Source organism: Aspergillus udagawae, assembly GCF_001078395.1.
Source record: "Aspergillus udagawae IFM 46973 DNA, scaffold_8, whole genome shotgun sequence".
Lineage (NCBI taxonomy): Eukaryota > Fungi > Ascomycota > Eurotiomycetes > Eurotiales > Aspergillaceae > Aspergillus > Aspergillus udagawae.
In genome coordinates, this window is record NW_025091271.1 from 1,200,851 (window position 1) to 1,228,485 (window position 27,635).

The window sequence follows — 27,635 nt, forward strand, 5'->3', positions numbered from 1 at the left end:
TCACAGGCCCAGGCCGATCTCTCACTCTATTGGTGTATCAGCTTACGGAGCAGACTAATGCCTCAAGAACTTTCAATCTTGTGCGCAAAGCGATCATGGCATTCCACAGAATTGATGAAGGCAAGAAATAGACTATCAACAATTTGATATACAACGAAAGTCGTTGATAGTTACGAAAGTCCTCAGAGACAGACTATTTTGTGCTTGAAGATAGAGAACAGTAGTATGTAGCATGGAGTAGCTTCTCTGATCGCCTTTCTTATGCAAGTAACCAGATACGTATGCACCTGTTGATGGTTACTTAACCCTGTCGCCCATATAGAGCTTCCTCAGAAGTCATAAGGCCTCCTGTTCAAAAGATAAATTCGTGGACGTATGGACACAGAAAATCAGACAATAAGCTGACATTATCTGGATATTATAACTAACGATTCACATATTCACATGGTTCACTCTTACATGACTTCACACCGCTCTTGGACTCAATTGTGCATGGAGACTTGGCGAGCATGGCGATCCTGTCTTTGAATGCCCCTTCTGAAACATGCCCCGCCCTCTGGCCCTGGCATGGCTTGGTGCAGCTAAGTCACGTGATAAAAAGCCCGTTGCCAACTAGCGAGTAGCGGTTTTCCACTGCAAGAAATTTATCCCCTTCCAATTTTTCCATGGAGGCTGCCATTCGCCTAAGCCATACTAATACAATCAGTGAAGCCAGGCGTCTTGTTAGCTTCTGAATCCGGACTGCCCTTGTGGCTTTTTTTTTTTTTGGTTCATTTTTCAATTAGATTTGATTTCTATCATGCTCTAGCCTCTTCTGGCCAGTTCGCTCAGAGAACAATCCGTGTAATTCGGTTGCCTTCAATGCTTCGACCATCTATCTAGCTGTGGAGCGGACCATACAGTATTTGCTTCGCCTACCGAACCTGAATCCGAGCTAATAAGAGAGGACTTCCAGCTCTGAAATACTAACCAAGCTATTCTTGCCGAGTAAAATAATTCTCCAGACCGGAATTCAACATGTCTCTGGTCTCGGGTCCTGGTAGAGCTGTTGGCAGTCTTCCAGATCACACGTTGTGTGTACAGAAACATGTGGAGTACATCAGGAATCTGGACAGCGTGCGTGATACGTATATCTTCTCTTAATGATGGGGAAGATGGTTGACAGGTGACGCTAGAGGCGGGATGAGCTGGAATATTGGCTCACAGAGCATCTTCGTCTGAATGGCGTATACTGGGGCTTGACAGCCCTGCATCTTCTTGGCTTCCCGGAAGCTCTTCCTCGGGAAGAGACCATCGACTTTGTTCTCTCCTGTCAGCGAGAAAATGGCGGGTTCGGAGCTGCACCCGGCCATGATGCACACATGCTTTACACTGTCTCAGCCGTGCAGATACTCGTAACCCTAGATGCGGTGGACGAGCTGGAAAAACGTGGTCTGGGAGGCAAGCGAAAAGTTGCATCTTGTATGATTTTGCTTCCCACTCTCTTGTAGTCATCTTCAATTCACACCTCGATCATACTAAACAATCGCAGTCATCGCAGGGCTACAGGACAGGACGACAGGCTCCTTCATGGGCGACGAATGGGGTGAATTGGATACCCGTTTCGTCTATGGTGCCTTCAATGCCTTGTCATTATTAGGACTTCTGAATTTGATCGATGTCTCTAAAGCCGTCGCCTACATTCAGAAGTGTGAAAACCTGGATGGAGGATACGGCATCTGTCCCGGTGCCGAGTCCCATGCTGGACAGGTCTTCACCTGCGTGGGAACGTTGGCCATTGCTGGACGTTTGGACCTTGTGAACAAGGATCGTCTTGGTAGCTGGCTCAGCGAAAGGCAATTGGACAATGGTGGGTTGAATGGACGTCCTGAGAAGTTGCCAGATGCCTGTTACAGTTGGTGGGTTGGGTCCAGCTTAGCGATGATTGACAGACTGCACTGGATCGATGGCCACAAATTGGCTACATATATTCTGCGCTGTCAGGTGTGCTCGCCTCGTTGTCTAACAGAGTGTCGTCAGAACTGATTCGATGCAGGATCCGGAAGCTGGCGGTTTCGGAGACCGTCCAGGTAATATGGTTGATGTCTTCCATACGCACTTTGCAATTGCTGGCTTGAGTCTCCTGAAATTCGAAGGCGTCCAGGAAGTAGATCCTGTCTAGTAAGTCGCCTGCACGCTTTCTCCTTTGACACATATTTGCTGACCCAAAGTAGTTGTATGCCCAGAGCAGTTACAATGAAATACTTGAAGTAGCACCTTTCCAGCCGGTAATAGCTCAAATCTCTCGACATTGACCCCAACCGTAAACAATTCAACCTCCTGCAATCTAATAACCCGTTGTTCTTTACCATCCATGGACTATGGGATACAAGGCAGGAGAAGAGAAATGGCCACTGCGACTTATTTCCGCTTCATATCATTCCACAATTGCCTGATAATAGGCTGCTAAGACGCACTGGCACAATGTATCGCAGAGCACAATCTAATTTCATTTTTACTAGATAGCTGACGAGATGAATCGAAAATATGTCCTCCATTGTTTGCAATCAGTCCTCATCGTTGACTGATGTTGACTGCTGTAGACATGGGCCGCCACCTTCCCAATACAAACATCCAGTCATTTAATCACAGGCAGCCCTTTCACGAAGCACCGACGTTTGAGTCGCTACGTCGGAAGTGGCAGGCACGTCCCTTCGCACGTTAAAACACCTGCTCGGAGGGCGAATGGGAATCTCAAGGCAAAGTATCGTTCATCCCCGTCACTTCTTCTGCAAGCAGGCGGGGTCTTCTCGGTCAGGGCCAGTCTTTCTATCTTGGATTTTTATTCTGGTCTTTTCCGTTCGTGCAATTATCGGGCTAGATTTCTAAATTGTCACTTCCTTTCAGAACTCGCTCGGGTTGGATCCTTTATTCCGACTGCCCAAGATGGATGCTGAAGCACTTCAATGCAACATCTGTCCCAAACGGGCTCGATTCAGCGATGTGTCTCACTTGTTGACCCACGTCTCATCGAAGGCCCATCTTTCCCATTACTTCAAACTTCAAGTGCGAAGCCATCAAGAAATTGAAGCCAGGAACCTCCTACATGAATACGACAAATGGTACAAGGCCAACAACTTGGCCAAACTGCTTTCTGATCGGATGGCATCCAAGGAGGCTCGAAAAAGGAAGTCTCATGGGAATGCGCTCGCACTTGCTACATCATCGACTGCTCGACGGGGTGCTGGATCAACAGATACGCCTAGAGCCATATGCCCTCCATCTCATCAGCCTTTACCTGCGTTCCTTGACCCACGCCTTTCTGACCCTTATCTGAACGGCGACCCCGATGTGAGGAGCGGAAATGCTACTCTTTCCAGTCATGATGAAACATCAGCTGTTTCTTCGGTTCCTGATCCTCAGTTTCATGTCCGAACTGGCTATACCCTGCCTTCAAACGATCCGCGCCAAGAGCTTGCACCAAACCAATGTAAACAGGAACTTGACTCTGAATCCGAAGAGGAGGGTGTCTCCAACGCGCAAATCACGCCGAGCCGGCCAATGAAACGAGAAAACATATCTGGTAACAATCTCCAACCGCTGACCAGGAGTTCCATCGATGACGACCCCTTTGTTGACGACAATGGAAGCTTTGATTACCTCAGGCTATTTGGAGGTGACAAGGAGAGGGCGGACGAGATGACAAGACTGAAGGGAGTACTGTGGCCTGGCATGGATATTTTTGACTCTGCCACAGAGCAGATGAGGCGTAAACGCAACCAGAAGAAAGACGAGAGCATACTCAAGATGATGGAAAAGACCTCCATGTGTGTGGAGCCCACGGAACTCGTCTTTTCGCCAACAGGCATCCTGCGAAAGCAACGTGTTATATCGGGCAACGTTGAAGACAGCAGTCCCCTCAAGGGAGAGACTCCGATCCCTAAAAGACGAGCCACCCGCCCGAAGCGTGCACTTTCCCAAGTTGACTCCAATGTTCCACGTGGACAGGATCGGAAAAGGAGCAAGAAAGCTGCGAAACGCACGGCTATCCGCCGCGAAGAGGGCTTGGTCAGATATAATTCTCAGGCTTCACGAAATCCTGGGGCTCAGTTGCCATGTAACTACGGCGTTAATTTCCACTCCACTTATGGAGATGAAATGGAAGAATTCAGCCTGGCGGTGAGTGGGCTCGACTCCAGAGCTCGAAATGGGTTCTCAGTTTTCCAGGACGAATCTAGCCAGCACATATCCAGCTACAATGAGCCATATCTGCGCTTTGGAATATCGAGTCCTTCCCGAGAAACTCTTTTTCGGCGTGGAGCAACAGCTGAAAGGGGTGTCAACCGATTTCCGGACAATAAGGCTCCATTACCTTCGGGAAGGCTCGCTTATGCTTCTGCAGAGAAAGAAAACATCGACCCTATGCTAGACGCTCACAGCCGGGGTAAATCCCCTCTACTGTGGCAATCGTCGATTAGGTTGCAGCACGCAGGCGATACAGGTTATGCATCGCAGTATTTCTTCGAAGGAGGCCAAAGCAACGGACTGAGTCCTTTTGAGAGTTATGGCTTCAACGCTGGGTATACGTTCAATCCATTGCTTATCTCAGCCCCTAAGCTGCCCGCTGAGAACCCAATATTTGATGCTAATAGCCGTAATCCCTCCCGATTGCACTCTATGACACGCGCTACATCGCCCGAGGCGACTATATCAGACATTGAAGAAGACGACTTTGAGCAGCTCTACTTGGACGCGAGTTCTCTCTAGTCTCTGCAACGGAGACATCTTCTCCAACGACATCATTCTCTCTCAAAGCGCATCTGTTGTGGCACGCTTGAACGCGAATAACTGACCCTTGCCCGCCACAGGACCGTTGACCTGTTTATTTATAAATTAGCACTCGCTATCATCCAGTATCCACACGGACTTCTGTCTCCCAAAAGGCACATGATTCTAGGCTCAGAATCTGCCTTTGCTACCAGCGTGTTTTTCAGTTACTTCAAGGGTTTTGTACTATTATACATTTTGACAGGGAGCAGAGCGTCGGGGTCCGGTAGGATGGAGTTGCATGCTGTACAATTGTCTGTATACGATAACACATACATTGATTAGATGATTAGATAATCAACCATTAAGATCAGATCGCGCGCATGATAAGTTAGCGTGTTCTCCACGCGTCAAGCTCCATGACGCAGCGGAATAAATAAGTTGTGTCCAGCGCAACCTGAAATCGTCTACAGAAGCATTGAATCTAGCTGATTAATGAAGAAAATATCTAGAGGCTTTCCAATAAGGTGCACCCTGGTACCGCTCGCTCAAAAGATATTGGAAGACTCATCGCCACTTCTATACTTGCGATGCTAAATTCCACGCCTCTAATCTGACCCTGCTTCGCGTTGACCTCTTGACTCCGAAGTCCACAGCGACTCTTGCGAGGTAAAATGACATTAAAATCATCGCAGTCATCACCGCCATCCTCACAGAGTCTCAAGCGTAAACAACAGACCATTTCCAGCTTCTTCACGAAGAGGGCGCCGACAACAGAGAAGAGAACCAACGACCTTGAAGATGAGGGAGCGACGAGCCAGAAAAAGGCAGAGGTGCCGTTGCGTGAAATCACAAGGGATCAAAATGATTTGATGGACGACGAGGATGAGGATATAGTGGTTCCGGCTCCGAAGCGGGTCAAATCGAACGGAGTTGATTCCGCGAACGGGCTTCGACGCAATATCAAAGAAGCGTCGAATGCTGCACGCGGACCAGACCCTTCATCAAGCAGCAGCCAGCGCACCAATCTTTACAAGTTTGCGAGCTCTCCTGCTGATGATGCAATCATCGAGAAAGCAGACGATCCGGAAGAGAGGCAGCGTCAGCTGGAACGCGAGAAACTACACAGACTTTTTGTTAAGAAGCTGGGAGGAGCTGACTGCCTTATCGGAATAGGTAGGAATGCCGCGACTGAGGCTCCTTCTGGCGCGGAGGAAATTGCGGAAGGCGATGAGGATGATGAACCGGCACCTCCGCCCCGATCAAAGGGGAAGGGTGCGTCAAAGAAGGGTGGGAACAAGCTGACTCCGCTGGAGAAGCAAGTGATTGAGATCAAGCGCAAGCATATGGACGCAGTTTTGGTGATTGAGGTGGGCTACAAGTTTCGATTCTTTGGCGAGGATGCGAGGATCGCCGCTAAGGAATTGAGTATTGTATGCATACCTGGCAAAATGAGGTTTGATGAACGTAAGTCACTTCAAATACTCCTTCTGTTTTCCTGCATTGTGGATATGATTGCTAAAGGGCGTCCAATTGCCAACAGATCCCTCCGAAGCTCATCTCGATCGCTTCGCATCCGCTAGTATACCAGTCCACCGATTACACGTGCATGTAAAACGTCTCGTAACAGCTGGATACAAGGTCGGCGTGGTGAGGCAGCTGGAAACTGCCGCCCTCAAGGCTGCTGGAGACAATCGCAATGCTCCTTTCTCCCGAAAACTTACCAACCTATACACGAAGGGTACTTACGTAGACGATGTTGAGGGGTTGGATGGCGCTACGCCAGCTGCATCAGGCGGTGCTTCCCCGGCTACCGGGTACATGCTATGCATTACTGAAACAAATGCAAAGGGCTGGGGCAACGACGAAAAAGTACATGTTGGTATCGTCGCTGTCCAGCCGAATACCGGTGACATCATCTACGATGACTTTGAGGACGGATTTATGAGAAGTGAGGTCGAAACTAGATTACTTCATATCGCACCTTGCGAACTTGTCATTGTCGGAGAACTGTCCAAGGCTACAGAGAAACTTGTGCAACATCTCTCTGGTAGCAAGCTGAATACGTTTGGCGACAAAGTCCGCGTGGATAGGGTCGCTAAGAAGAAGACCGCAGTTGCCGAATCACATAGTCATGTTGCAAACTTTTATGCTGCAAAACTGAAGGCAGCCCATACTGCGGACGATGCGCCAGCCAGTAACTTACTCCAAAAGGTGCTTAATTTGACCGAGCAGGTGACGGTGTGTCTTTCGGCTATGATCGAGCATCTGACAGAGTACGGATTGGAGCACATTTTCGAGCTCACCAAGTATTTCCAACACTTTTCTTCTCGATCACACATGCTGCTGAATGCGAATACCTTGGTCAGTTTGGAGATTTACCAGAACCAGACGGATCATTCGGCCAAAGGCAGTCTTTTCTGGACATTGGACCGAACTCAAACTAGATTTGGACAGAGGTTGCTTCGAAAATGGGTCGGACGGCCCTTGCTGGACAAGGAGCGCCTGGAGGAAAGGGTGGATGCTGTTGAGGAGCTGAAGAGTCCGGACAGGACTGTGCAGGTCGAGAGACTGAAGATATTGCTAGGAAAGATCAAGAGCGATTTAGAGAAGAATCTGATTCGGATCTACTATGGGAAGGTATGTACATGTACATGAGAGTTGAATATACCTGCGGCGGATTGTCTTACTAACGAGGAAGCAGTGCACGCGCCCAGAGCTCCTCACCGTTCTCCAGACGCTGCAGACCATTGCACGGGAGTACGTTGACGTCAAGACCCCTGAGGACTCTGGCTTCACATCGCCAATTCTCGGTGAGGCTATTGCTCGACTGCCGTCAATATTGGAAGATGTTATCAAGTTCCTGAACAAGATCAATATGCATGCGGCGCGAAACGACGACAAGTATGAATTCTTTCGGGAATCAGAGGAAACAGAAGAAATTAGCGAACACAAGCTCGGGATCGCCAGCGTCGAACATGAATTAGACGAACATCGCTCTGTCGCTGCTGAGATCCTCAAGTGGCCGAAGGTGACTTACGTTACTTCGTCAGGGATCGAGTATTTGATCGAGGTTGAGAACACTGCAGCGGCCATCAAACGAGTGCCGGCATCATGGGTCAAGGTAAGCGGCACCAAGAAGCTTTCTAGATTTCATACGCCAGAGGTCATTCAGCTATTACGGCAACGAGATCAGCACAAGGAAGCACTGGCTGCAGCGTGCGACCAAGCGTTCGCGGCTCTTCTGGCCGAGATAGCGACTAATTATCAGTCCTTCCGTGACTGCGTTCAATCTCTAGCGACGCTTGACTGTTTGCTCTCACTAGCTGCAATTGCTAGCCAGCCAGGATACGTTAAGCCCGAATATACCGACCAAACATGTATTCACGTGCAACAAGGGCGCCATCCAATGGTGGAGCAGCTTCTGCTCGATAGCTATGTTCCCAACGATATTGATCTGGATAGCGACAAGACTCGTGCCCTCCTCGTCACTGGTCCGAACATGGGCGGCAAGTCCAGTTATGTGCGGCAAGTAGCCCTGATTGCCATTATGGGGCAGATTGGCTCCTACGTGCCCGCTCGGTCCGCGAAGCTCGGCATGCTGGACGCGGTGTTTACTCGCATGGGAGCTTTCGACAACATGCTGGCGGGTGAATCGACCTTCATGGTCGAACTGTCAGAAACGGCCGACATCCTCAAACAGGCAACGCCCCGTTCGCTGGTCATCCTTGATGAGTTGGGCCGGGGTACGTCTACTCATGACGGGGTTGCCATCGCGCAGGCGGTTCTGGATTACATGGTACGGACGATCCGAAGTCTGACCCTCTTTATCACCCACTATCAGCATCTTTCCAATATGGCGCAGTCCTTCCCGGACCACGAACTTCGCAACGTGCACATGCGATTCACCGAGTCCGGTTCTGGCAAGGAGGAGGAGATCACCTTCCTCTACGAGGTCGGTGAGGGTGTGGCGCATCGCAGTTACGGATTGAACGTGGCGCGGTTGGCGAACCTACCAGCGCCGTTACTCGAAGTGGCCAGGCAGAAGAGTGCGGAGCTAGAAGAGCGGATTCGCCGTCGTCGACTTGCCGGACTTCTTACGGCTGTTGGAGGATTGATGGAGGATCCTGCCAAAGGGGATCAGGACTTCTTCGAACGGCTCATCAGCAACGCGGAGGAGCTCTAGGTCGACTTGCAGACCGGCGAAAGGTTTCGGGGAATTGGCATTACTGTACATATAGTGACCACATATATCGGGCTCAAAGATCAATCCTTACGCCGTATGTTCAGCTTAAATGCAACCGTAGTTTAGTTCATGTTGACAATCGGTCAACCTGGTAATGTAGACTTAGGTCGAAAGCTACTACGCGCTACTACGCGTTACAATCTATATCAATGGCTGGCGATCATTGCACGGAACGTAATACTGACCCCTACTTACTACATTAGTATTCGGGTCTTACTAAGGCGCGACGTAGTAGGGGTCGGTTAGCTTGTTCTCGACTGGGAAAAAGGTAGGACTCAGTGCGACTTGCATTTGGCAGAGGTTGGACTTGCGCAGCGAGTCACGACCAACACCTCTTATCAATGCAGTCTCAATTTGTCCCAACTAGCCCTCACCTGCAGGGAAGACCTAGATCCAATCTCGATGCAAGGAGGACGTGGTTGCGTGATCGTCATATATTTGTCCTCGATTCATAGTGATCTAGATCTTCTCTAACCCATGTCATGCAAGCCACCCTGAACGGAAGATCAACCAGAGGACAATTCTACTCGCCTGTCACCTTCGAGAAGGGCAATGCGATCAAGTGTATGACAAGCGACAAGTTGACAGCACGAAGAAAAGGGATCAAGGTAGAAAAGTCCGTCCATTCGTGCATCGTTGCTTTCGAATTTTTTTGCGTTTCATTAGAAAGGGTTGAGCTTGGTTTCCCCGTTGGCTCTCTCTTTTATTCCCTGATATCTCGAAGACAGATAGGATATGTAGAAAGATTTGGATGGAAAGCCAAAGTATCACAACCGTTTCGTTCGCATCAGCCCATGCAAAGTTGAACCCAGCCACGCATTTCTCATTGCTAGAAAAACTTTTGCCTTTCCCGACCTCCCAGAATCATTTCCAACGCAAGCAAACGTACACGGCCTCGAGAGGGGAATAAAAGACGACAACTCGGCGAGAAAATCGACACGGAATTACCGCAGACGGCGGGCCTCTCTCTCGGATTCGAGCAGGCAGAGGATGTCATCGACCTTGACTGTAGGTTGCGACAGAGGTTCCTAGTTAGCCCATGCACTTCTTGAATATTTGACCCTGGTTTTCCCCTCCGATGGTCCCCGGTATCCGGTTTCAATATGGTTTGGGCTTGCAGTCGCGTCCGCATTCGCAGTCATTCCTTTTTTCGTTCGCTCTTGCACTGAGATGACCAGTTTCTTCCTCCGTCTCGAATTGTCGCAATCGGATTGTCGGCCGGGATACAAGGACCACCGAAAGAAAAAACCTCCAAAAATCAATCGCTCAACGGAAATCGCATACCTGGACCCTTGACGTTACGGATGATGCTGCGGGAAGTGTCATCCATGAACTCGACGCGGACCTGGGTGACACCACCACGGGAGCCTAAAGCGAGCAGTTATTATACCGAATTCCACGCGACATCCGTCATTGTTTGTAGATTGTAGATCACACGTACCGGTACGGCCGAGAACACGAGTCACCTTGACGAGCTTAACAGGCTGCTTGGCGGAATCCATCTTGGAGGTTGGGCTCGACGACAGCGAGAGGGTTGACTTGACGGGATAGAAGGGAAGATGGCGGCGTTCGGTGGGTTAGATGAGGCCGTACGGGTAGAGTGGTGTGGTGGACTGTGATTGCAAGCGAGGAATTTGCGGGCTTGTGTGGGTTTCTATTTTGGGAATAGCGCGGGAATTGGAACTTTACGCGAGGGTTCAGGGCTAACTGACACCTGGGAATTCAGGCATCACGGAGTCCTATTTCAGGCATAGTGGTGCAAGGCAGCATTCAGGCCTCAAGGCATCGGTTGGTCTCCGATGAGCAACCGCCACTTTTTTTTTTCTGATGGCAGAACTCCAGGTTCAACCTTGGGATCCTCGTGGTTCAAGAAAATAATGTGATTCGTAGAACCTGTATTCATGGATTTGGCTTCCATGTGCATACTAGATATAGCTTTACCTTAACAGATGTAGTCGCAATTGCGTTGAATTCCTGGCTGTCCTGCTCCTCTGCCCCTCACCGTTCGAGTCAGAACCTGAACTCCGATTTCGTTCGTGGAAACCAGCAACTTTCCGGTCAGCACGTCGCCGATGCGCCAGTCAATTCCCGTTAGATTTACTGTATAATATTTCCGCTGACCATTTGATTTCGCTCGTGGATAATATCAATTCTTTCCCCCTCTAAGCTCGCCGCGATTCCCTACAAAAGTCTCTTCTACCCCGCGCCCTTGATCGTCACTAGACATGGATCTCGTCAACCAGTACGTGACCTCACCACCAAGAACAGACCCTTGATTAGACTCAATTGCTATATCATATGTGTGTCGCATATTGACTAACATTATTTCTCAGCCTCGAAGGAAGACTCCTCTTCGCGGTCCCTAAAAGCAAGTTCCCTCCGTGACTCACCTCGTCTTTCACAGTCGCAATTCCATTCTCTGATCTCAAGACCCTACGATCGCAACGACGAAGACTCCCCAGCTAACTCATACCTCTTGTTCACAACAGAGGGCCGTCTCCAACAGGCTACCCTGGACCTCCTGTCGGGCAGTGACATCCAATTCCGCCGCGAAACCCGGCTCGACATCGCGCTAGTCAAGAACCTCCCCATTGCCCTCATCTTCCTCCCCGCCGCAGACATCCCGACCTTTGTCGGCGAGGGCCGCGTAGATCTCGGTATCACCGGACGTGACCAGGTCGCCGAACATGATGCGCAGCTGCCCGAGGGCGAGGTCTCTGGTGTCGAGGAGATTATGGATCTCGGGTTCGGCGGGTGCAAGCTGCAGGTGCAGGTTCCGCAGAAGGGCGACATCGTGGAGGCGAAGCAGTTGATCGGCAAGAATGTTGTGACCAGCTTCACGGCGCTGACACAGGCCTTCTTCTCTCGGCTGGAGGGCGTAGAGTTTGGGCAGAAGCTCAGCACCAAGATCAAGTATGTTGGCGGTAGTGTCGAGGCTGCTTGTGCTCTTGGTGTGGCCGATGGTATTGTCGATCTTGTTGGTATGTTTCTACTGCGGTTGCCCTCGGTTGAGTTCAAGACTAACGAGTGCAGAATCCGGCGAGACCATGAAGGCTGCTGGTCTCAAGGCCATTGATACTGTCGTCGAGAGCACAGCCGTGCTGGTCAAGTCTCGGTCAACCCGGAACTCCCTTGTTGATTTGATCACGTCTCGGATCAGTGGTGTTATCAGTACGTCCCCCCTAAATCTTTATTGAATGGCCAAATGCTCACCCTCTCACTACAGCCGCTCAGAGATACGTCCTGTGCCAGTACAACATTCCCCGCTCCGGGCTATCGGTTGCGTCTCAGATTACTCCCGGCAAGCGTGCGCCCACAATCACCGCTCTGGAGGAGGAGGGCTGGGTGGCCGTCAGCTCCATGGTCGAGAAGAAGAAGATCGCGACCGTCATGGACGAACTGCTCAAGGTCGGCGCATCGGACATTCTGGTCCTCAACATTGCCAACTCGAGAACGGGTTAGAATTTACTTTTTTCTTCTTCTTCTTCGTTTTTAGAATTCTATGCGGCGCGTGATTTGTGGTATCGTTATATCTATTGAACTTGGAGGATCATCTTGGCGGTTGGCGGAATACTATAGACCATGGCTATATGAGAAAAATGAAACCGATCATAAAATATAGCAGGGATAGATCGATACGTTTATACATGTCTATCTTCTATATATGAACGATTGGAGATGTAGTATACAAAGACGCCATGCAGAGATAGCAGTCGGGTCATTACTCGTATTGTCGTCATCATAAAACAAGCGCTTAGGGTATCAAATGCATGCAGTCCGTACAAGAGCCTACGAAGAAGGCGCAGGCTCTGGCTCAGGCCCCGGCCCTAATCCGACGCCCTCCCGTCGGCCACGGACCAAAGCCCGGAGACACTGGCCCACACCTTCCAAATCCCCCAGCAGCCCAACATGCCCGCGCTCGCTCTTGACCAGCCCGCCCTTGATGATCCGGTAACCCGGGGGCAACATCGCCGCCGAGGCAAGACAGACGCCGTCGCCGGCCGCGAAGGCCAGGTCGTCGTACGCGTCCTGGCGCCTGATCTGGTCGGGCGACCAGATGCGCGCCCCGTAGACAGTGGGGACGGACTTGCCGTAGAGCACGGCGGCAGGCGGGTAGCGGTTCTCGGCCTGGTGGGCGGGGTCGAAGGCGAGCTCCTGCTTGAAGCGCTTGACCTCGGCCAGGGTGCGCTCGAGGTAGGCGAGGGCCGTGGCGCGGGGGATGGTGGACGTTGTTGCGAGCTTGCTGGGTGCCGTGGCACCGCGCAGGTTGGCAGTGGGGCCGACGAGGCCGTCGCCTGTCGGGGCCATGGCGGAGGCCTTGTTGGCAACGTCGGAGACGGGGTCGGTGGCGTGGGATGCGTTCTCGCGGAAGTTTGGGTGGTGGACGGCGCGGCCGTCTGTGCTGCGTCGGGTGGGTGCGTCGGTGATTTCTTCGGCGGAGCCGTTGTCTCTGCCGAGGACGGTAGTGAAACGCTTGCGGATGCCGAGATCGGGCAGGTTGTCCTTGAAGCCGCGGGTGGCTGTCAGCGGGGGCAGGGCGGGACTGATGCAGGGTGAGAGGCGGTATTCGTCCCAGCTCTGGACGGAGAAGAAATCGATGCGGTATTCTTCCTTGGTGCGCTTGTCGATGAAGCAGCGGCCGTCTTCGGGGAGCAGGGCGAAGCTCGTCCGGAAGCTGAAGTTCACTTGCGCGGTGAGCACCCGGGTGCTCAGAAGGACCTCGTCTCCGTTGCGCAGGGGCCCGAGAATGTTAACGCAGTGCTGGGGGACGCCTGCGTAGAGGACGCCAGCGAAGAGCTCGGGCCGTTGGTTGACGGCATGGCGCGTAATCAGACCACCCAGGCTGTGCGCAATGACATACGCTCCTCTCCTCTCGGGTGGCACATCGGGAGCGTTGGACGGGAGGCCTTCCAGGAATTTGATCAGTTTCTTCGAAAGTAGGTGCGGGCTTAGTCGCCAATCGTAGCCGTAGTTCCAGACACGGAGCTTGCCATTGACGGCGTTGTCGCACTTATGCAGGCGCTTCATCAGACGGCGGCAGATATCAACGGGCCCGATATTCGACAACACACCCGAGGGGATGATCGTTTCCTCCATCCGCTCTTCGTCCTCCGGATTCAAGCCGACTTCAAGATCCACCTTGCGAAGATTGAGTCCCACTTTCATCGGAACCCACAGCTGGCGATGGGGCGGTTTGGCAGAGCGCAGGATAGAGCCCCGGTAGCCTCCTAAGATGACGACGTCGCCGGTCAACTCGGACATGGCTTCGGCCAGTATGGGATGCGTCGAGGCAGAATTATTGCGTGGGGATTGGTCGCGCGACTGCGAGGTCTTTTCTCTGAGAATCTCCCGGTGGGACTGCGGTTCGGCAGTCTGCGGGACTCCTTTTCGTTGGGTGACTTCGCTGAGAAATGGTTTGTATCCCCACTCGCTGCGGAGATCCTGAAGGTGCAAGGTGGGCATGCTCAGCAGCCGGCTGCTAGAGTCCTGGAGACTGTCCTTGATGGCCTTGAAACGACTGTTGACCTGAGAATGAATGTGTTCGTACTGGGGTGCCTGATCTAGGGACGACGCCGTGGACGATGCTCTCAGGTACAAAGATTGGTCTGACGAGGACCGCCTGAGCGAGGCCGCGTGCCCGGAGAAATTACTGGGTTTTCGTGTATATGAATGCTTCGCAGTCGTCATCCCGTTCAAAGGTCGCAATTCAGGAATTGGCTCCTCCGCAGCAGGTGGATGCGGGCCTGGCGTTGAGCACGACCGCCGCCGCTGCTGTTCAGCGGCCGCTAGGGCCTGTTCAAGAGCCATTCCGGACGGCATAGGCTTCACAGTCTGGCTGTGAGCTCGGTTATGCAAGGTGTTTGACCGAAAGGGCAGTGAAGATCGTTTCGCCAAAGAACCCAGATCCGGCAGAAACTTCTTCAGCCGCAGGTTGGAAATAGCATCCCCGGACCAGGCCCGAGGACGCGGCAGTCCATTCTTCAGGATCGACCTGGTGAAACTGGTCCGTTGACCGTCTTTTGCCGGGGAGATAGTGCTCGGGTGCACCCCATTCCGAGCCAGGGCAGCACGGTCCTGTAGACCAGCTTTCTCTGGCGGATGCGCTTGGGATTCCCGAGCCTCCGGCAGCGACTCCGGTTCAGAAGTGATCTCAGGAAGGAAGAGACCATCGGACTCGACGACAGTGTCAGGAATGACATCAAAATACTGGCCATTGCGCTCCATGACGCGAGATTTCTCCTCCGCGGGCGTCAAACGGGCCTTCATGCGACTCTGCGTCGGGCCGATACTGACGCCAACCATCTCGTCGGCTTCATCTTCCTTGGCTGCATCGACGGAGTGGTAGCCCAGTTCATCGCTGTCGGAGTTAGATTGGAGGATCGGAGAGCGATCCTCCGGGCTGGAAGATGCATCCACAATGGCGTTGACCTGGTCATGGTCTTCCGGATTGACCAGCGAGAGCGGCATGATGTCGAAGTTGAGGGTGCTGGTGTTGGTGGATGACTTTGTCCATGCGTAGTAACGAGAGTGATGATGATGCAACAAGAACGACAATGAAGACAGATAATGATATATAAATAAGCCAACTAGCACGACATTTGCATGTGAGAGACTAAGGCAGTCTAACAAGTGGAGATGGAGATGTCTGAGCTGGGATGAGGCGATGAAGCTCTAACTTGTCGTAGTCGTATTCGTATCTGTCTCAAAAATGGCAGTAGAAGTTGCTTGGTTTGATGTTGATGATAAAGAAGATGATGAATTTCCTTCAAGGTTCTCTCTTCTCAAAACCAATAATGATTCATAATCCTTTTTTAACCAACCGAACCTTCTGTTGGTTTCATTCTGTTTCCTTTTTTTTTTAAAAAAATCTCGGTTCCACTGAAATTGCACAGCCTCCGGAGCTCCCGGAAGGCACTCACCAGCAGTTGTGGATGAAGCTATTGAGGGATGATGATGATTCGCCGGTAAGCAGAAACTGGAGAATGCTTGATTCGATCTTGACCCAGTTAGCCCCTGATTATTGTGTTTGGATGCTGTGTTCCATGGTGCTGTCTATATATATTTGTTGTTGCTGCTATACGATATCATTAGTGAACAGTCCCGTTGGGCACGTCATAGAAGGATATTCGCCCCCCATACATTCCAGAGAAGATCAGATAAATCAAACTCTCTTTAACTTGGACCTGGCCATTACCTCGCCACTGAATCATAACTTAATGCGTTGAACATACGAATACATAGGTATGACACATTATGTTCCGCGACACAGCACAATGACGGTATGGAGTAAGGGACAATCTAGTTACAATCTCATGTAGTCTCAACTGCAAAGTACAAAAACTGTGGTATCATCATTCATGACAAAGTAAACGCAGACTGCCTAGCGAGTCTCCCTCTGGCCAGAAAGCGTACCCGACCGTATCTCCTGCTCACCCTTATTCGCTATGGCCTCATTCTTCGCTGCGCCTGCTTCATGACCAAATGCCGTATCAACAGCTGTATTGATTGCTCCCCGCAACGATTCCCCAGCACCCTGTCGAAGGCCTCGTTAATACTCATTCCGCCCACCAGAGAACGTAGCGGGTCCACTTACGTGAATGCCAGCAATGGCCGATTTCACCCCACGGCCAATCCCCTCGCCCTTGGCTGCCGCTCGGCCCTGTCCATCCGCAGTATACTGCTTGTTTTCAGTGCTGGGCGCATACTCAGCTCGGTAGTCCTGGTTATCGTAGCTGCTGGATCCCGGGGCGGGCTGGTGGCCCACGCCGCCGGTAGTCGCGTATCCAGACCCAGTCGCTGGGTTGTACCCTGATACATTGGGGTCATATCGTGAGCGATTATCTTCCACTCCAGGCGTTCCGACGGAGGTGGTCGAGGAGCCCTGCGTGACACCCGCGCCTGCGCCCACTCCAGTGGTGTCGGTAGGATTGCGGGAGGCGCCTGTACCCGTCTGGTTGGTCGTCTTGGAGGTCGTGTTGCCGGTCTGGCTGTCGACACGGGGATCGAGCTTGTTCATGACCGAGGAGCTGTGAGGGCCCGCGTTGGAGCTGTTCGGGTTGTCGTAGCTCTGTGTGGCGCCCGGGTGGACGTTTCCGGAGGAGGTCAGGCCTGGGGCGTACTGGGCGCGGTTGTTCATGTCACTGTCGACGCGGGGATCGAGAGTGTTGGCAACGTTGGAGTTATGTGGTCCGGCTGACTTGGAGGCAGGTCCAGTGAAAGGGTCTCCGGTGCTAGCTGCTGTGTTGACGTTGGTCCCAATGGGAGTGGTGGAGTTGGGGTCTTGGTTGTAGCCTCCGATGGAGGACTGATAAGGTGTTTGTGTGGTACTCATGTTGTAGATCCGGAAATTATCTGTTTATCTGAGATAGTAACTTGATATTCAGTGTTCGGATTAAAAGTCCGTCGAATACCACGGTAGACGTTCTTATAGTTTGCCCCAGTTTGATGCTCAGCACCTTCGACATCATCGCCTTGACCGGTGACGTCAGGCTGACCCCATATTCTGTCGGGGACCACATGCTCTTTGGATGAGTTCCCAAGTGGTACTCCGTAGATCATAGGCTGTCTGGATGAAAAAAGCTTGATCTATTCAATACGAGGCCAATTCAATCTCCTTGAGCTGGCATGAGGTCGTACAAATTGCTCAGTGGCTGCACCTCTCTATATCCGAAAAAAGAAAATCCTTATCGATAAGATAGCGTGCATAACTACGTCATGAATAAATAAATGAATTTATGCACTGCATAAATCAACAATGCAATTATGCTCCCTCTGCCTCTTGCAATAATAATAAAGCCAATGGCCCTGTTAATTTCTAGACTTCTTCTAGAGCTAGAGACAAGTCTGTTGATTTGCGGAGCCAACTCTGTCTCTAGATTAGCTCCTTTGAATCGTGATTAGTGAGACAAATTTGAGGACGGAATGATAACTAAATGCAGAACTTCGGCCGTGCCTCGGCACTTTCGCTGCAAGTCAAAAGGGTTGGAGAAAAAGGTAGACAGATAACCGAAACCTATATGTGAAGGCTCCCCCGGCTTTCACTGCACGTTTTCCATATTTCCATCTCTATTTTCATATTTGTCGCAGCAAACAGATAGCCAAAATGCCCGTCTCAAACAGACAGCTCATCTACGCCAACACGCCCTCCCCGGCCATCAACCCATCCTTGACCAACGGAACCTTCAAGCTCAACACAACCTCCATCCCCGACCAGATTCCTAATGACAAAGTCCTCATGCGCGTGCACTACCTCTCTCTAGACCCAGCCATGCGCCAATGGCTAACAGCAAAACGGTCATATATTGCCCCCGTTGAGCGCGGCAGCGTAATGCGCGGCCAGAGCATCGCACAGGTGCTCGCGGTCGGAAGCGGACTACAATCCCAATACAAGGTCGGCGACTGGGTCGTCGCTTACTCCGGCTGGCAGGAGTATTGTCTGCTGGGGCCCAAGGAGGCCCAGAAGGTGGTCGTCCCTCCCGGATGCCAACCCACCGACGCCATGTCGGTGCTCGGAATGACGGGGTTGACTGCCTACTTTGGTATGATCGAGGTCGGACAGCCGAAGCCCGGCGACACCGTCGTTGTGTCTGGTGCTGCGGGCGCGACGGGCATGGTCGCCGGACAGATTGCCAAGGTCAAGGGAGCCAAGCGGGTGGTCGGCATTGCGGGCAGTGCTGACAAGTGCGAGTTCCTGGTCAAGGAGCTTGGATTCGATGTGGCGATCAACTACAAGGATAAGGACTGGAAGAAGCAGTTGAAGGAGGCTACGCCGGAGTACATCGATGTGTACTTTGACAATGTCGGAGGGGAAATCCTCGATGCTTGTCTCGCGCGGGCCCAGAAAGACTCTCGGTTCGCGATCTGCGGTGCTATCAGCCAGTACAACTCGGCCAAGCCCCAGGGGCCTGCGAGTTTCATGAACGTCATTGTAAGTTTCTACTGCTTGGCAGGTGGTAGCTGATCGATCGCTAATGGTGTATTGCAGTCGCAACGGATCACAATGAAGGGTTTCATCGTGTTCGACTATGCGAAGAAGTATGATATTGCCTTGAAGGATCTCTCGACATGGTTGACCCAGGGGAAGATCAAGCGCAAGGAGCATATCATTCGGGGTGGACTGGAGGCGGCGCCTCAGGGTCTAGTGAGCCTTTACGAAGGTGCCAATACCGGCAAGATGATGGTCGAGGTGGCACCTGTTAGTGAAGCTATTGGAGCCAAGGCCAAGCTGTAAGATTGTATACATAAGTCATAGTGTAAGCGTGCTACAGAATTTCTATAGCGGTGAACTGGTTTCAGTCATGACTTGAAATTTGCGAAAGAGCGCATAAAAGAACTTGATACTAGAAAGAGGGAGTGCATCCTGTATTGAACCTTTGCGTTGATATTTAGTGATACCAAAGTAGATCAGGTACACAGACGACGGCAACAAAAAGAATCGCCTTGTATGGAAGACTACGTTTCCAAGATCGAGCTCGGACCAATGCAGGAGATCAGTCTGGTAGAGTTCGTGGTTATCACCGACATCATCTCTCTAAGGTACCAAATAAAGTACGACGTCATTGTGATGAACCACACAACACTGTGGGGGACGAAATCCTGTCTGGACACTGGTGAATCTTGCCAGACATGCCGCAATCGTTCATCCATGACGGTCTAGATGAGAGAAATGCCTTTTATACACTCTAGAAATCCTGTTTTACTTTTGCAAACGGCCGCGTGTTGCAGTGATGATGCGCCAAATTGCTCCCCTGCGAGCTGTCTCTCGCCAGATATTTCAACCACGTATCTGCCACCAGGCTGTATATAATAAAAGCTGCTTGTCTTCGTTACAGAATTATCCTAGACAATTCGCCCCATCTACGTACAGGCCTTTTACCGCTACATCACATCGATCTGTTTCCGAAAAAGTCAGAATGGAGGCGCAGAGTAGCAACCAGACCTTCAAGCTCGACAACCTTTTCAATGTCAAGGGAAAGGGTATGCAGCCGTTCAGTTCTCCTTGATACGAAAGACACTAACCGGTACAGTCGCCCTAATCACTGGCGGAGGCTCCGGCATCGGTCTGATGGCCACTCAAGCCCTCGCTGTCAACGGTGCCAAAGTCTACATCACCGGACGCACAGGGGAGAAGCTGGACCGCGTCGTCGAGCTGTACGGAAAGAACATCCCCGGCGAAATCATCCCCATCACAGCGGACATCACAGACAAGAAGTCAATTGAGAAGCTCGTGCAAGAGATCTCCTCGCGCGAGAGTCACCTCTCCATCCTGATCAACAACGCCGGAATCTCAAGCCACTCGCAGACAGTGGAGCACGAAGAGCCCAGCGAGCTGCGGAAGAGCCTGTTCGACGACCCGGCCTCCAAGCCAGAGGAATGGGAGAGCGTGTTCCGGACGAACGTGACGCAGCTGTTCTTCACCACCACGGCGTTCCTGCCGCTGCTGGCCAAGGGGTCGGAGAAGGAGCACGGCTGGTCCAGCACGGTGATCAACATCTCGTCGATCTCCGGGATCGTCAAAGTCTCGCAGCATCATTTTGCGTATAATGCGTCCAAGGCGGCGGCGATCCATCTGACCAAGATGCTGGCGCATGAGATTAGCACCTCCAAGCTGAAGATCCGGGTGAATAATATCGCCCCGGGTGTGTTCCCCAGCGAGATGACTGCGGGGGAGAGCGATGAGAAGCAGAAGAGCTTTATTCCCAAGGAGAAGTACGAGCAGAAAGTGCCGGCGGGCCGGCCGGGCAAGGACGAGGATATGGCGAGTGCGGTGCTCTTCACGGCCACGAACCAGTATCTCAATGGGCAGACGATCGTGGTGGACGGGGGGTACGTGTTGGCTGCAGGCACTGTCTAATGACTGTTGATGTTGGAAGTGGAATGAATATGTAAAATAGTCCCATAAGCCTCGTTGAAACATAGCATATATCCATCATCAAATGCGCTTATCAGTGTCTGGACCAGCCTTGACTACCTATTAATTACAACCCCATCTCTCCAGCACGACAAACCCTCACCGCATACATCCACTCAGACCGGAGCACCTGCGACGCCGTGATGCGCCGCCTCGGATTCGGATCCAGCATCGCATACACCACATTGCGACAGCGCTTCTATCGCTCAGTCAGCGTCTGCTATCTATCGCAGAATTCACAAGCTGTGGCACCTACCTCGCCCAGCCCTTCAATAGGCGCATACCCTTCCTCCCCCTTCCGCCCAACAAGATACTCTCGGTACCGCCCATCCTCCTCCTCGCTCGCCATGCGCCACAGCAGCCGCCGACAGCGCATAGCCGTATACACCAGCCCCGCCGCCCAGACATCGCCCGCCCGCGGGTCGACCTTCTGGACCTCGCACAGCTCCTCTGGCGCAATGTAGGGTATCGTCCCGAGGAGTTTCCGGGGCGGGGAGTATGAGAAGGCCACCCTACCATCAGCATCACCCTCACCCTCCACCTCGGTATCCGAGTCAGAGGCATCACCCCGGGACAGGCACACGGCGCTCCCAAAGTCGGCCAATTTCACCGCCCCGTAGACAGTGAGGAGGATATTCTCGGGTTTGAGATCGCGGTGTGCGATGCCGCGGTCATGGAGGTAAGCGACCGCGCGCATGATCTGCTTGAAGAAGCAGTTGATGTCGGAGAGCGTGAGCGTGGCGCCTGCTGTGGCGATGAGGGTGCAGAGGTCGCCAGCGGCGCAGTACTCCGTTACCAGGCAGAGCTCGTCGCGGTCGTTGAGGAGAGAGTCGATGGTGCGGAGGATGTTGGGATGGGAAAGGGAGGAGGAGAGGAATTGTTCGAAGCGGTGATGGGTTATGATGGTAGGGCTGGAGGAGCGTCGGAAGGCCTTGACGACATGGAGTTGTTTGGGGGATGTACCTGTAGGGCTGGAGGTGGCTCTGCGGGCGTATAGACGCACGGAGCTGAACGAGCCGTAGTGAAGGATCTCGATGCAGGTGCCGTACTCCTGTGCTAGGGAGGAGGGTGCTGGTGATGGGGTGATGCTGGAGTAGACGGAGGAGGAAGAAAGCAGTAGTGGTCGTTGTTCCGGACTGCAGGAGTTCTTGGGCGTCCAGCAGCGGACAAAGATGTTGGGGAGTTTCAACGCTTCGAAGAAGTTGTAGGTCTCCCTGGGTTCTTGGGATACCAGGTCATGCTGGTGATGGTTGTCATAGCCGTGGCTGGTGTTCAGCCTGGGTATGGGCGACATGACTGTTACTGAAGAGTGTATAACCTGGATCTCAACACCTCATGATAGATTTGAAAAGCATGTATTTATAACTCAGGAGACGACTAGCAGTGCCATCCAGCTATATCAGGGTGCTGGAGTCCAATCAAGGGATGAGGATACGCGGCAGGGAGATGGCAGGAGTATATCTGCAGTCTGCAGTATCGATTGTTGTACAGCCGTTTCCACAAAAAAATGCCTCAGATAGCTCAAAATGGCGGATCATATGCTCATAGTCCTGGTACTCGACGTGGCTTGGATATACACAAGCGCAGATTCATTGGCAGATGATGATCCGATGAAATCGCTCATCGCCCTTTTGCCCATCTGCAAGTCAGGGGGATCTTGCAAGCTCTGTGTGACTCTCAATATGAGTTGCTTGCTGCATAATGGTACTACTAGCTTTGCTCCTATCTGGCCTGTCAAGCACGAGGTATAATAACAGCTTGACGCCCCATTGAGCGTCTGGTCCGGAGCCAGCCATCTGCTCACCATTGACTCGACTGCCAAAATTGGCATGATCAGAGCTGTGCTCCTGTCCGGCAGTCTTTCATCCCTCTTGACAATCAGAAGACGAGCTAGCGTCCTTCCCGTTCGCTGTCCCGTCACAGGCAGCAACGGACTGAGCTCTATGGACAGGAGCTATCGACTCGGTCTCTTTGTCTGCTTAACCGACAGAGGCCGCAAAGGGGTAGAATGAACAATGGTGGGGAACGGTTGCAATCAGCACATGGCTGCTTTGGAGTCAGTCAGTCCAAAGATCTCACCGGAGAGGGAGAAATCTCTTACGTGCTGTTTTAATCTGCGATTTGCTCAAACAAAAGGCTCATGGACAGAGGACGTGGCGGGGGATTGGACTAGTGCTAGTGATGCGCTGAGGCATTTTCCGGACGAAAGAGAAACGAGAGGACCACGGCTGCAAGCGACAGTTGCAATTAATTCCCTTTCTCGCTTCTTCCCACGATATCGGTCTACTTCTTATTTTACTGTGGATCATGTCATGCACTAATTTCGTCTATCTAGAGGAAGTTTTTCCCATGTCAGTGTGGCGCTCCTGTTAGCGCCCTCATTGAGCTTAATTAGAGCAGCCTCGACATGACGGTGGCTTGAGGCTATCATGCTGAGGGATTAATCCTGACCAGGAGAAAACCCTTGCCTGATGGAGATGGACCGCGGATTTTTTTTTTCAAACTGCGATCCATAATCTGTCGAGGCTACGGTATCTGTCCGGAGAAAGCACATGGAAGTGGTTGGTACCTTTTCTGTGGAGGAGAAAATTCCCTCACTGATCCCTCTGACCATCAATCGCTCTCTCAGTCTCTCACCATGGCCGATTCCATCCCGATTCCAGTCTATTATACGAGAAATTGGTTCTAACCATCGATGCCAGAATTGCTGCTACCGGCATCGTCAAGATCATTGACCTTGGAACCATCTCAGCTCTGGTTCAGTTACTCCGTACAGCAAAGGATGCAGGCGGAGCATACACGGACAGTGCCATCTCTGCTCTCCATCCTCTCCCAAGTTTTGATCAGTCTCTCTATGCCTTGTCAATTTCTGTCTTGTCATCGTCCATCCGGTACAGTGTCTTACTCATCTCGTACCGGCCTTCTGATCTCATAATTTCTTTTTTGCCTCCACAGTTCTATCCCCCAAGCAGATAGTTTAGTGTCTGCAGTGACTGACATCCTTTGTCATGGCTTCCCCCCCAATTGAGCAAAATCTCGCATCGTAGTATCTGAATTACCCATTTGTGCCCTTCTGTCCTTCCTTGGTTAGTAGATCTACAGGTTTTTCACATATAAGACAGCCGTCATGCCTGCTCCATGGCCTCCTCCTCCTCCATCCTTTCATCGTCCCTCTATTTTCCCGTGCCTCCTAGACTCTCCGCCATAATCAGACAGCAGATCTGAGTGTTCAATCTCATACACTCTTGAAATCGCTGCTCTTGACATGGCTCAGTCACCTGCTTCCTCCGAACCTTTGAAACAAGATCTCGAATTGGGAGTTGATAACCCTAACGAGTCCCCTGATGATCGAACGGGTCGTACAACCCGCATCCAATTCGATCATGCAGTACCAGCGGAAGAGGGAAGTGGAGGAATCTACCACTCTCGACTCAGTCGGCATCGTTCTCTGAGCCGAGACACCATTCGCAGCTCTCACGATGCCTCCCAGAGCAACAAGGCCGCCGGGATACCTATCGAGTTCAGGACCCTCTCGTTTCAGATTTCCGAGTCCCAGAACGCCACAGAAGCGGCCATCAAAGCAAGGCAGGCCAAGGAGAATAACTCCGATCAAGATTATTTCGAAAGCTTGGACTATCACATCCTCCAACCCGACAGGCTCTTCCAGCAACTCAACGTGGATTCCCGGTCCGGTCTCAGCTCGTCTGCTGCCACCACTCGACTGCAGCGGGATGGGAAGAATGTCATCGCTCATCATAGCGAGAACTACCTCAAGAAGATCTTTTTCTACGTCTTTGGCGGCTTCTGCTCGGTTCTATGGGTCGGTGTCATCATCTTCTTCGTTTGTTGGAAACCCCTCAGCAATCCACCGTCAGTCCCGAATCTTGCCATGGCCATCCTCGTCCTCATCGTGATCTTCCTGCAAGCAAGCTTCTCGGCATTTCAAGACTGGTCTACGAAGCATGTCATGAACTCGATCCTCAACCTGCTCCCGTCTGAAGCCCTTGTTGTGCGCGACGGGAAGCAAATACGCGTGCCATCGACGGACCTTGTTGCCGGTGACATCGTCCATGTTTCCATCGGCGACAAAGTCCCCGCGGACATACGTCTCTTCCAGACATCTGGAGACGTCCGCTTCGACCGTTCTATTCTCACGGGAGAGTCTGACGAGATTGAAGGCGCCATCGACATGACTGACAACAACTTCTTGGAAACCCGTAATATCGCTTTCATGGGCACAAGTGTCACCAACGGCAATGCGGTCGGTGTAGTGGTACTGACCGGCAGTCGGTCTGTCATGGGTCGCATCGCCAAAATGACCACTGGCGTCAAGGAAAAGCCGACGTTGATACAAAAGGAGATCTCTCGTTTTGTGAGAATCATCATCGGCCTGACCATCACACTGGTTCTGATCATCCTCTTCACCTGGGTTGGGTGGTTGCGTGTGGACCACTACCAGTTCATGAACGTGGTCGCGATGCTGAACAATGTGATGGGCTGCGTCGTTGCGTTCATCCCTGAAGGTATGCCTGTTGGAGTGGCGCTCACTCTGATGATGATAGCCAAGCGGATGAAGAAGAACAACATTCTGCCGAAGGGACTTGCAACAGTGGAGACCCTGGGATGCGTCAACGTCATCTGCTCAGACAAGACGGGCACATTGACCCAGAACAAGATGTTTGTCAGGTCGCTCGGCCTGATCGATCAAGAGCTCAACGTAGATCAGCTGCTTGGAGATCAACGGGGCTCGACCGAGTGGCCCGGGGCGCTGAGCATCCTTCTTCGGGGCTCGTTCCTGTGCAATGATGCCTCTTTTGATCCCGCGACAATTGGACTGCCAGTGAATGACCGAGAGGTGACGGGCAATGCGACTGATGCTGCCGTCCTACGGTTTGCCGAGCTCGCCCAGCCCAATGGTCTTTCGCAGTATGCCCAGTACGAAAGAGTCCACCAGATTCCGTTCAACTCGAAGAACAAGTGGATGCTTACCATGCACAAGGATCCCCAGAGCAGCAGCAGCAGCTATCTCACCTACGTCAAGGGCGCACCAGACGTTCTTCTGCCTCGGTGCGCATCGTACTACTCTGGCATCGATAGCAAAGTCAAGCCCATGGACGAGAATGCGCGAAAGATGTTCTCAGACTTCCAAGCATCCCTGTCAAAGCGTGCCGAGCGTGTCATTGTGCTCTGTCAACGGTACTACACCCCAAGTGCCGTAGTGGGATCAAACGACTTCAACGATGAGATCCTGGCCCAGGGTGTCCAGGACTTGACGGTGATTGGGATCTTTGGCATCGTCGATCTGCCCCGTCCCGAGACGGCCCGGACCATTGCGGCCTGCCGCCGTGCAGGCATCCGCTTCTTCATGGTGACGGGCGACTTTGGCCTGACCGCCGCTGCCATTGCCCGGGACGTGGGTATCTTCAGCGGTACCGCGGAGCCAGACACGGTCGATGACCTGCGGCCCTTCACCAGCGACGACGAAAACGAGAAGCAATCTCTCCGCTCCCGACGCAGTCTGCTCATCGACGGCCCACACATATCCTCTCTCAACGACGAACAGTGGGACGCCGTGTGCCAATATGAGGAGATCGTCTTCGCCCGCACCTCGCCGGAACAAAAGTACCGCATCGTCGAGGAGTTCAAGGCGCGCGACAACGTCGTCGCAGTGACCGGCGACGGCGTCAATGACGCTCCTGCACTGCGCACCGCCGACGTCGGCATCGCCGTCGTGTCCGGCAGCGACGTCGCCATCGAGGCGGCCGATCTGGTCCTACTCGACAAGTTCGACTCCATCGTCGACGCCATCCGCCTCGGCCGCCTCGTCTTCCAGAACCTGCAAAAGGTCATCGCCTACCTGCTCCCCGCGGGCAGCTGGTCCGAGATCTGGCCGGTGCTGATGAACGTCTTCTTCGGCGTCCCACTCCCACTCAGCTCCTTCCTCATGATCATCATCTGTGTCTTCACCGACCTCTTCCTCTCGCTCTCGCTCATCATGGAGAAGGAGGAATTCGACCTCCTCAGCATCCCGCCCCGCAACCACAAGAAAGACCACCTCATCAACCTCAAGATTTACGGCCAATCCTACCTCTTCATCGGCGTCATGGAGGCCTTCATCGCCCACTCCATGTTCTTCCTGTACATGTACAAGAAAGCAGGCATCCCCTTCCACGCCCTCATCTTCGCCTTTGAATCCTACTCCGACGGCTTCTACGGCTACTCCGCCGACGAGCTCACCAAATTCAACAACGTCGGCCAGTGCGTCTACTTCGTCACCCTCGTCATGCTCCAATGGGGCAACATCCTCTCCGTCCGCAACAAGCGCCTCTCCATCCTCACCGCTGACCCCGTCCGCAAACAGCGCCGCAACCCCTGGCTTCCCCTCGCCATGCTCATCTCCCTCGTCATCGCCATCTTCGTCACTGAGGTCCCGGGCTTCCATACCCTGTTCGCCACGGCCCCCGTTCCCATTGAGTTCTGGTTCATCCCCTTGCCCTTGGCGCTGGGGATTCTGTTCATGGATGAGTTGAGGAAGCTGCTTGCTCGCGCTTTCCCGAAGGGTATTGTTGCGAAAATTTCGTGGTGATTGGATAAGATTTAGAAGAAACTCTTTATTTATATACGCTAAGACATGTGGAGGCCTGGTGCAGTCCAGATATATGACGACCAATGACATTTATAGACCCTTTTTTGTTTAACAGCAGGGACTTCTTTTCATAACAGTGCTGTATT

At 52.4% G+C, this 27,635-nt stretch overlaps 11 protein-coding genes across 11 annotated transcripts; 7 read left to right on the forward strand and 4 right to left on the reverse strand.

The window, feature by feature from the left end:
* Positions 1–1,017: 1,017 nt before the first annotated feature.
* Positions 1,018–2,253, forward strand: Aud_009897 (Rab geranylgeranyltransferase subunit beta BET2; the record flags this gene model as incomplete). The annotated part of the gene is made up of 5 exons (XM_043294741.1): positions 1,018–1,116; positions 1,176–1,461; positions 1,532–1,983; positions 2,036–2,160; positions 2,214–2,253. The coding sequence occupies 5 exons, from the start codon at positions 1,018–1,020 to the stop codon at positions 2,251–2,253; spliced, it is 1,002 nt and encodes a 333-aa protein (XP_043150676.1).
* Positions 2,254–2,925: 672 nt separating this feature from the next.
* Positions 2,926–4,746, forward strand: Aud_009898 (uncharacterized protein; the record flags this gene model as incomplete). The annotated part of the gene is made up of 1 exon (XM_043294742.1): positions 2,926–4,746. One exon carries the CDS (start codon positions 2,926–2,928, stop codon positions 4,744–4,746), a length of 1,821 nt encoding a protein of 606 aa, XP_043150677.1.
* A 674-nt stretch (positions 4,747–5,420) lies between these two features.
* msh3 (mismatch repair protein MSH3) lies at positions 5,421–8,932 on the forward strand (the record flags this gene model as incomplete). The annotated part of the gene is made up of 3 exons (XM_043294743.1): positions 5,421–6,213; positions 6,290–7,386; positions 7,451–8,932. 3 exons carry the CDS (start codon positions 5,421–5,423, stop codon positions 8,930–8,932), a joined length of 3,372 nt encoding a protein of 1,123 aa, XP_043150678.1.
* Positions 8,933–10,250: 1,318 nt separating this feature from the next.
* Aud_009900 (40S ribosomal protein eS28) lies at positions 10,251–10,494 on the reverse strand (the record flags this gene model as incomplete). Its single annotated transcript, XM_043294744.1, has 2 exons — positions 10,251–10,360; positions 10,434–10,494. 2 exons carry the CDS (start codon positions 10,492–10,494, stop codon positions 10,251–10,253), a joined length of 171 nt encoding a protein of 56 aa, XP_043150679.1.
* Positions 10,495–11,217: 723 nt separating this feature from the next.
* Positions 11,218–12,454, forward strand: Aud_009901 (ATP phosphoribosyltransferase; the record flags this gene model as incomplete). Its single annotated transcript, XM_043294745.1, has 4 exons — positions 11,218–11,238; positions 11,334–11,973; positions 12,026–12,163; positions 12,219–12,454. The coding sequence occupies 4 exons, from the start codon at positions 11,218–11,220 to the stop codon at positions 12,452–12,454; spliced, it is 1,035 nt and encodes a 344-aa protein (XP_043150680.1).
* Positions 12,455–12,781: 327 nt separating this feature from the next.
* Positions 12,782–15,460, reverse strand: Aud_009902 (uncharacterized protein; the record flags this gene model as incomplete). The annotated part of the gene is made up of 1 exon (XM_043294746.1): positions 12,782–15,460. One exon carries the CDS (start codon positions 15,458–15,460, stop codon positions 12,782–12,784), a length of 2,679 nt encoding a protein of 892 aa, XP_043150681.1.
* A 913-nt stretch (positions 15,461–16,373) lies between these two features.
* Positions 16,374–17,551, reverse strand: dprC (the record flags this gene model as incomplete). Its single annotated transcript, XM_043294747.1, has 3 exons — positions 16,374–16,526; positions 16,587–17,344; positions 17,404–17,551. 3 exons carry the CDS (start codon positions 17,549–17,551, stop codon positions 16,374–16,376), a joined length of 1,059 nt encoding a protein of 352 aa, XP_043150682.1.
* A 544-nt stretch (positions 17,552–18,095) lies between these two features.
* On the forward strand, positions 18,096–19,223 carry Aud_009904 (MDR family NADP-dependent oxidoreductase; the record flags this gene model as incomplete). The annotated part of the gene is made up of 2 exons (XM_043294748.1): positions 18,096–18,920; positions 18,978–19,223. The coding sequence occupies 2 exons, from the start codon at positions 18,096–18,098 to the stop codon at positions 19,221–19,223; spliced, it is 1,071 nt and encodes a 356-aa protein (XP_043150683.1).
* A 682-nt stretch (positions 19,224–19,905) lies between these two features.
* Aud_009905 (SDR family NAD(P)-dependent oxidoreductase) lies at positions 19,906–20,846 on the forward strand (the record flags this gene model as incomplete). Its single annotated transcript, XM_043294749.1, has 2 exons — positions 19,906–19,969; positions 20,020–20,846. 2 exons carry the CDS (start codon positions 19,906–19,908, stop codon positions 20,844–20,846), a joined length of 891 nt encoding a protein of 296 aa, XP_043150684.1.
* Positions 20,847–20,970: 124 nt separating this feature from the next.
* Aud_009906 (uncharacterized protein) lies at positions 20,971–22,197 on the reverse strand (the record flags this gene model as incomplete). Its single annotated transcript, XM_043294750.1, has 2 exons — positions 20,971–21,102; positions 21,160–22,197. 2 exons carry the CDS (start codon positions 22,195–22,197, stop codon positions 20,971–20,973), a joined length of 1,170 nt encoding a protein of 389 aa, XP_043150685.1.
* Positions 22,198–24,168: 1,971 nt separating this feature from the next.
* Positions 24,169–27,489, forward strand: Aud_009907 (cation-translocating P-type ATPase; the record flags this gene model as incomplete). Its single annotated transcript, XM_043294751.1, has 1 exon — positions 24,169–27,489. The coding sequence occupies one exon, from the start codon at positions 24,169–24,171 to the stop codon at positions 27,487–27,489; it is 3,321 nt and encodes a 1,106-aa protein (XP_043150686.1).
* Positions 27,490–27,635: the final 146 nt, after the last annotated feature.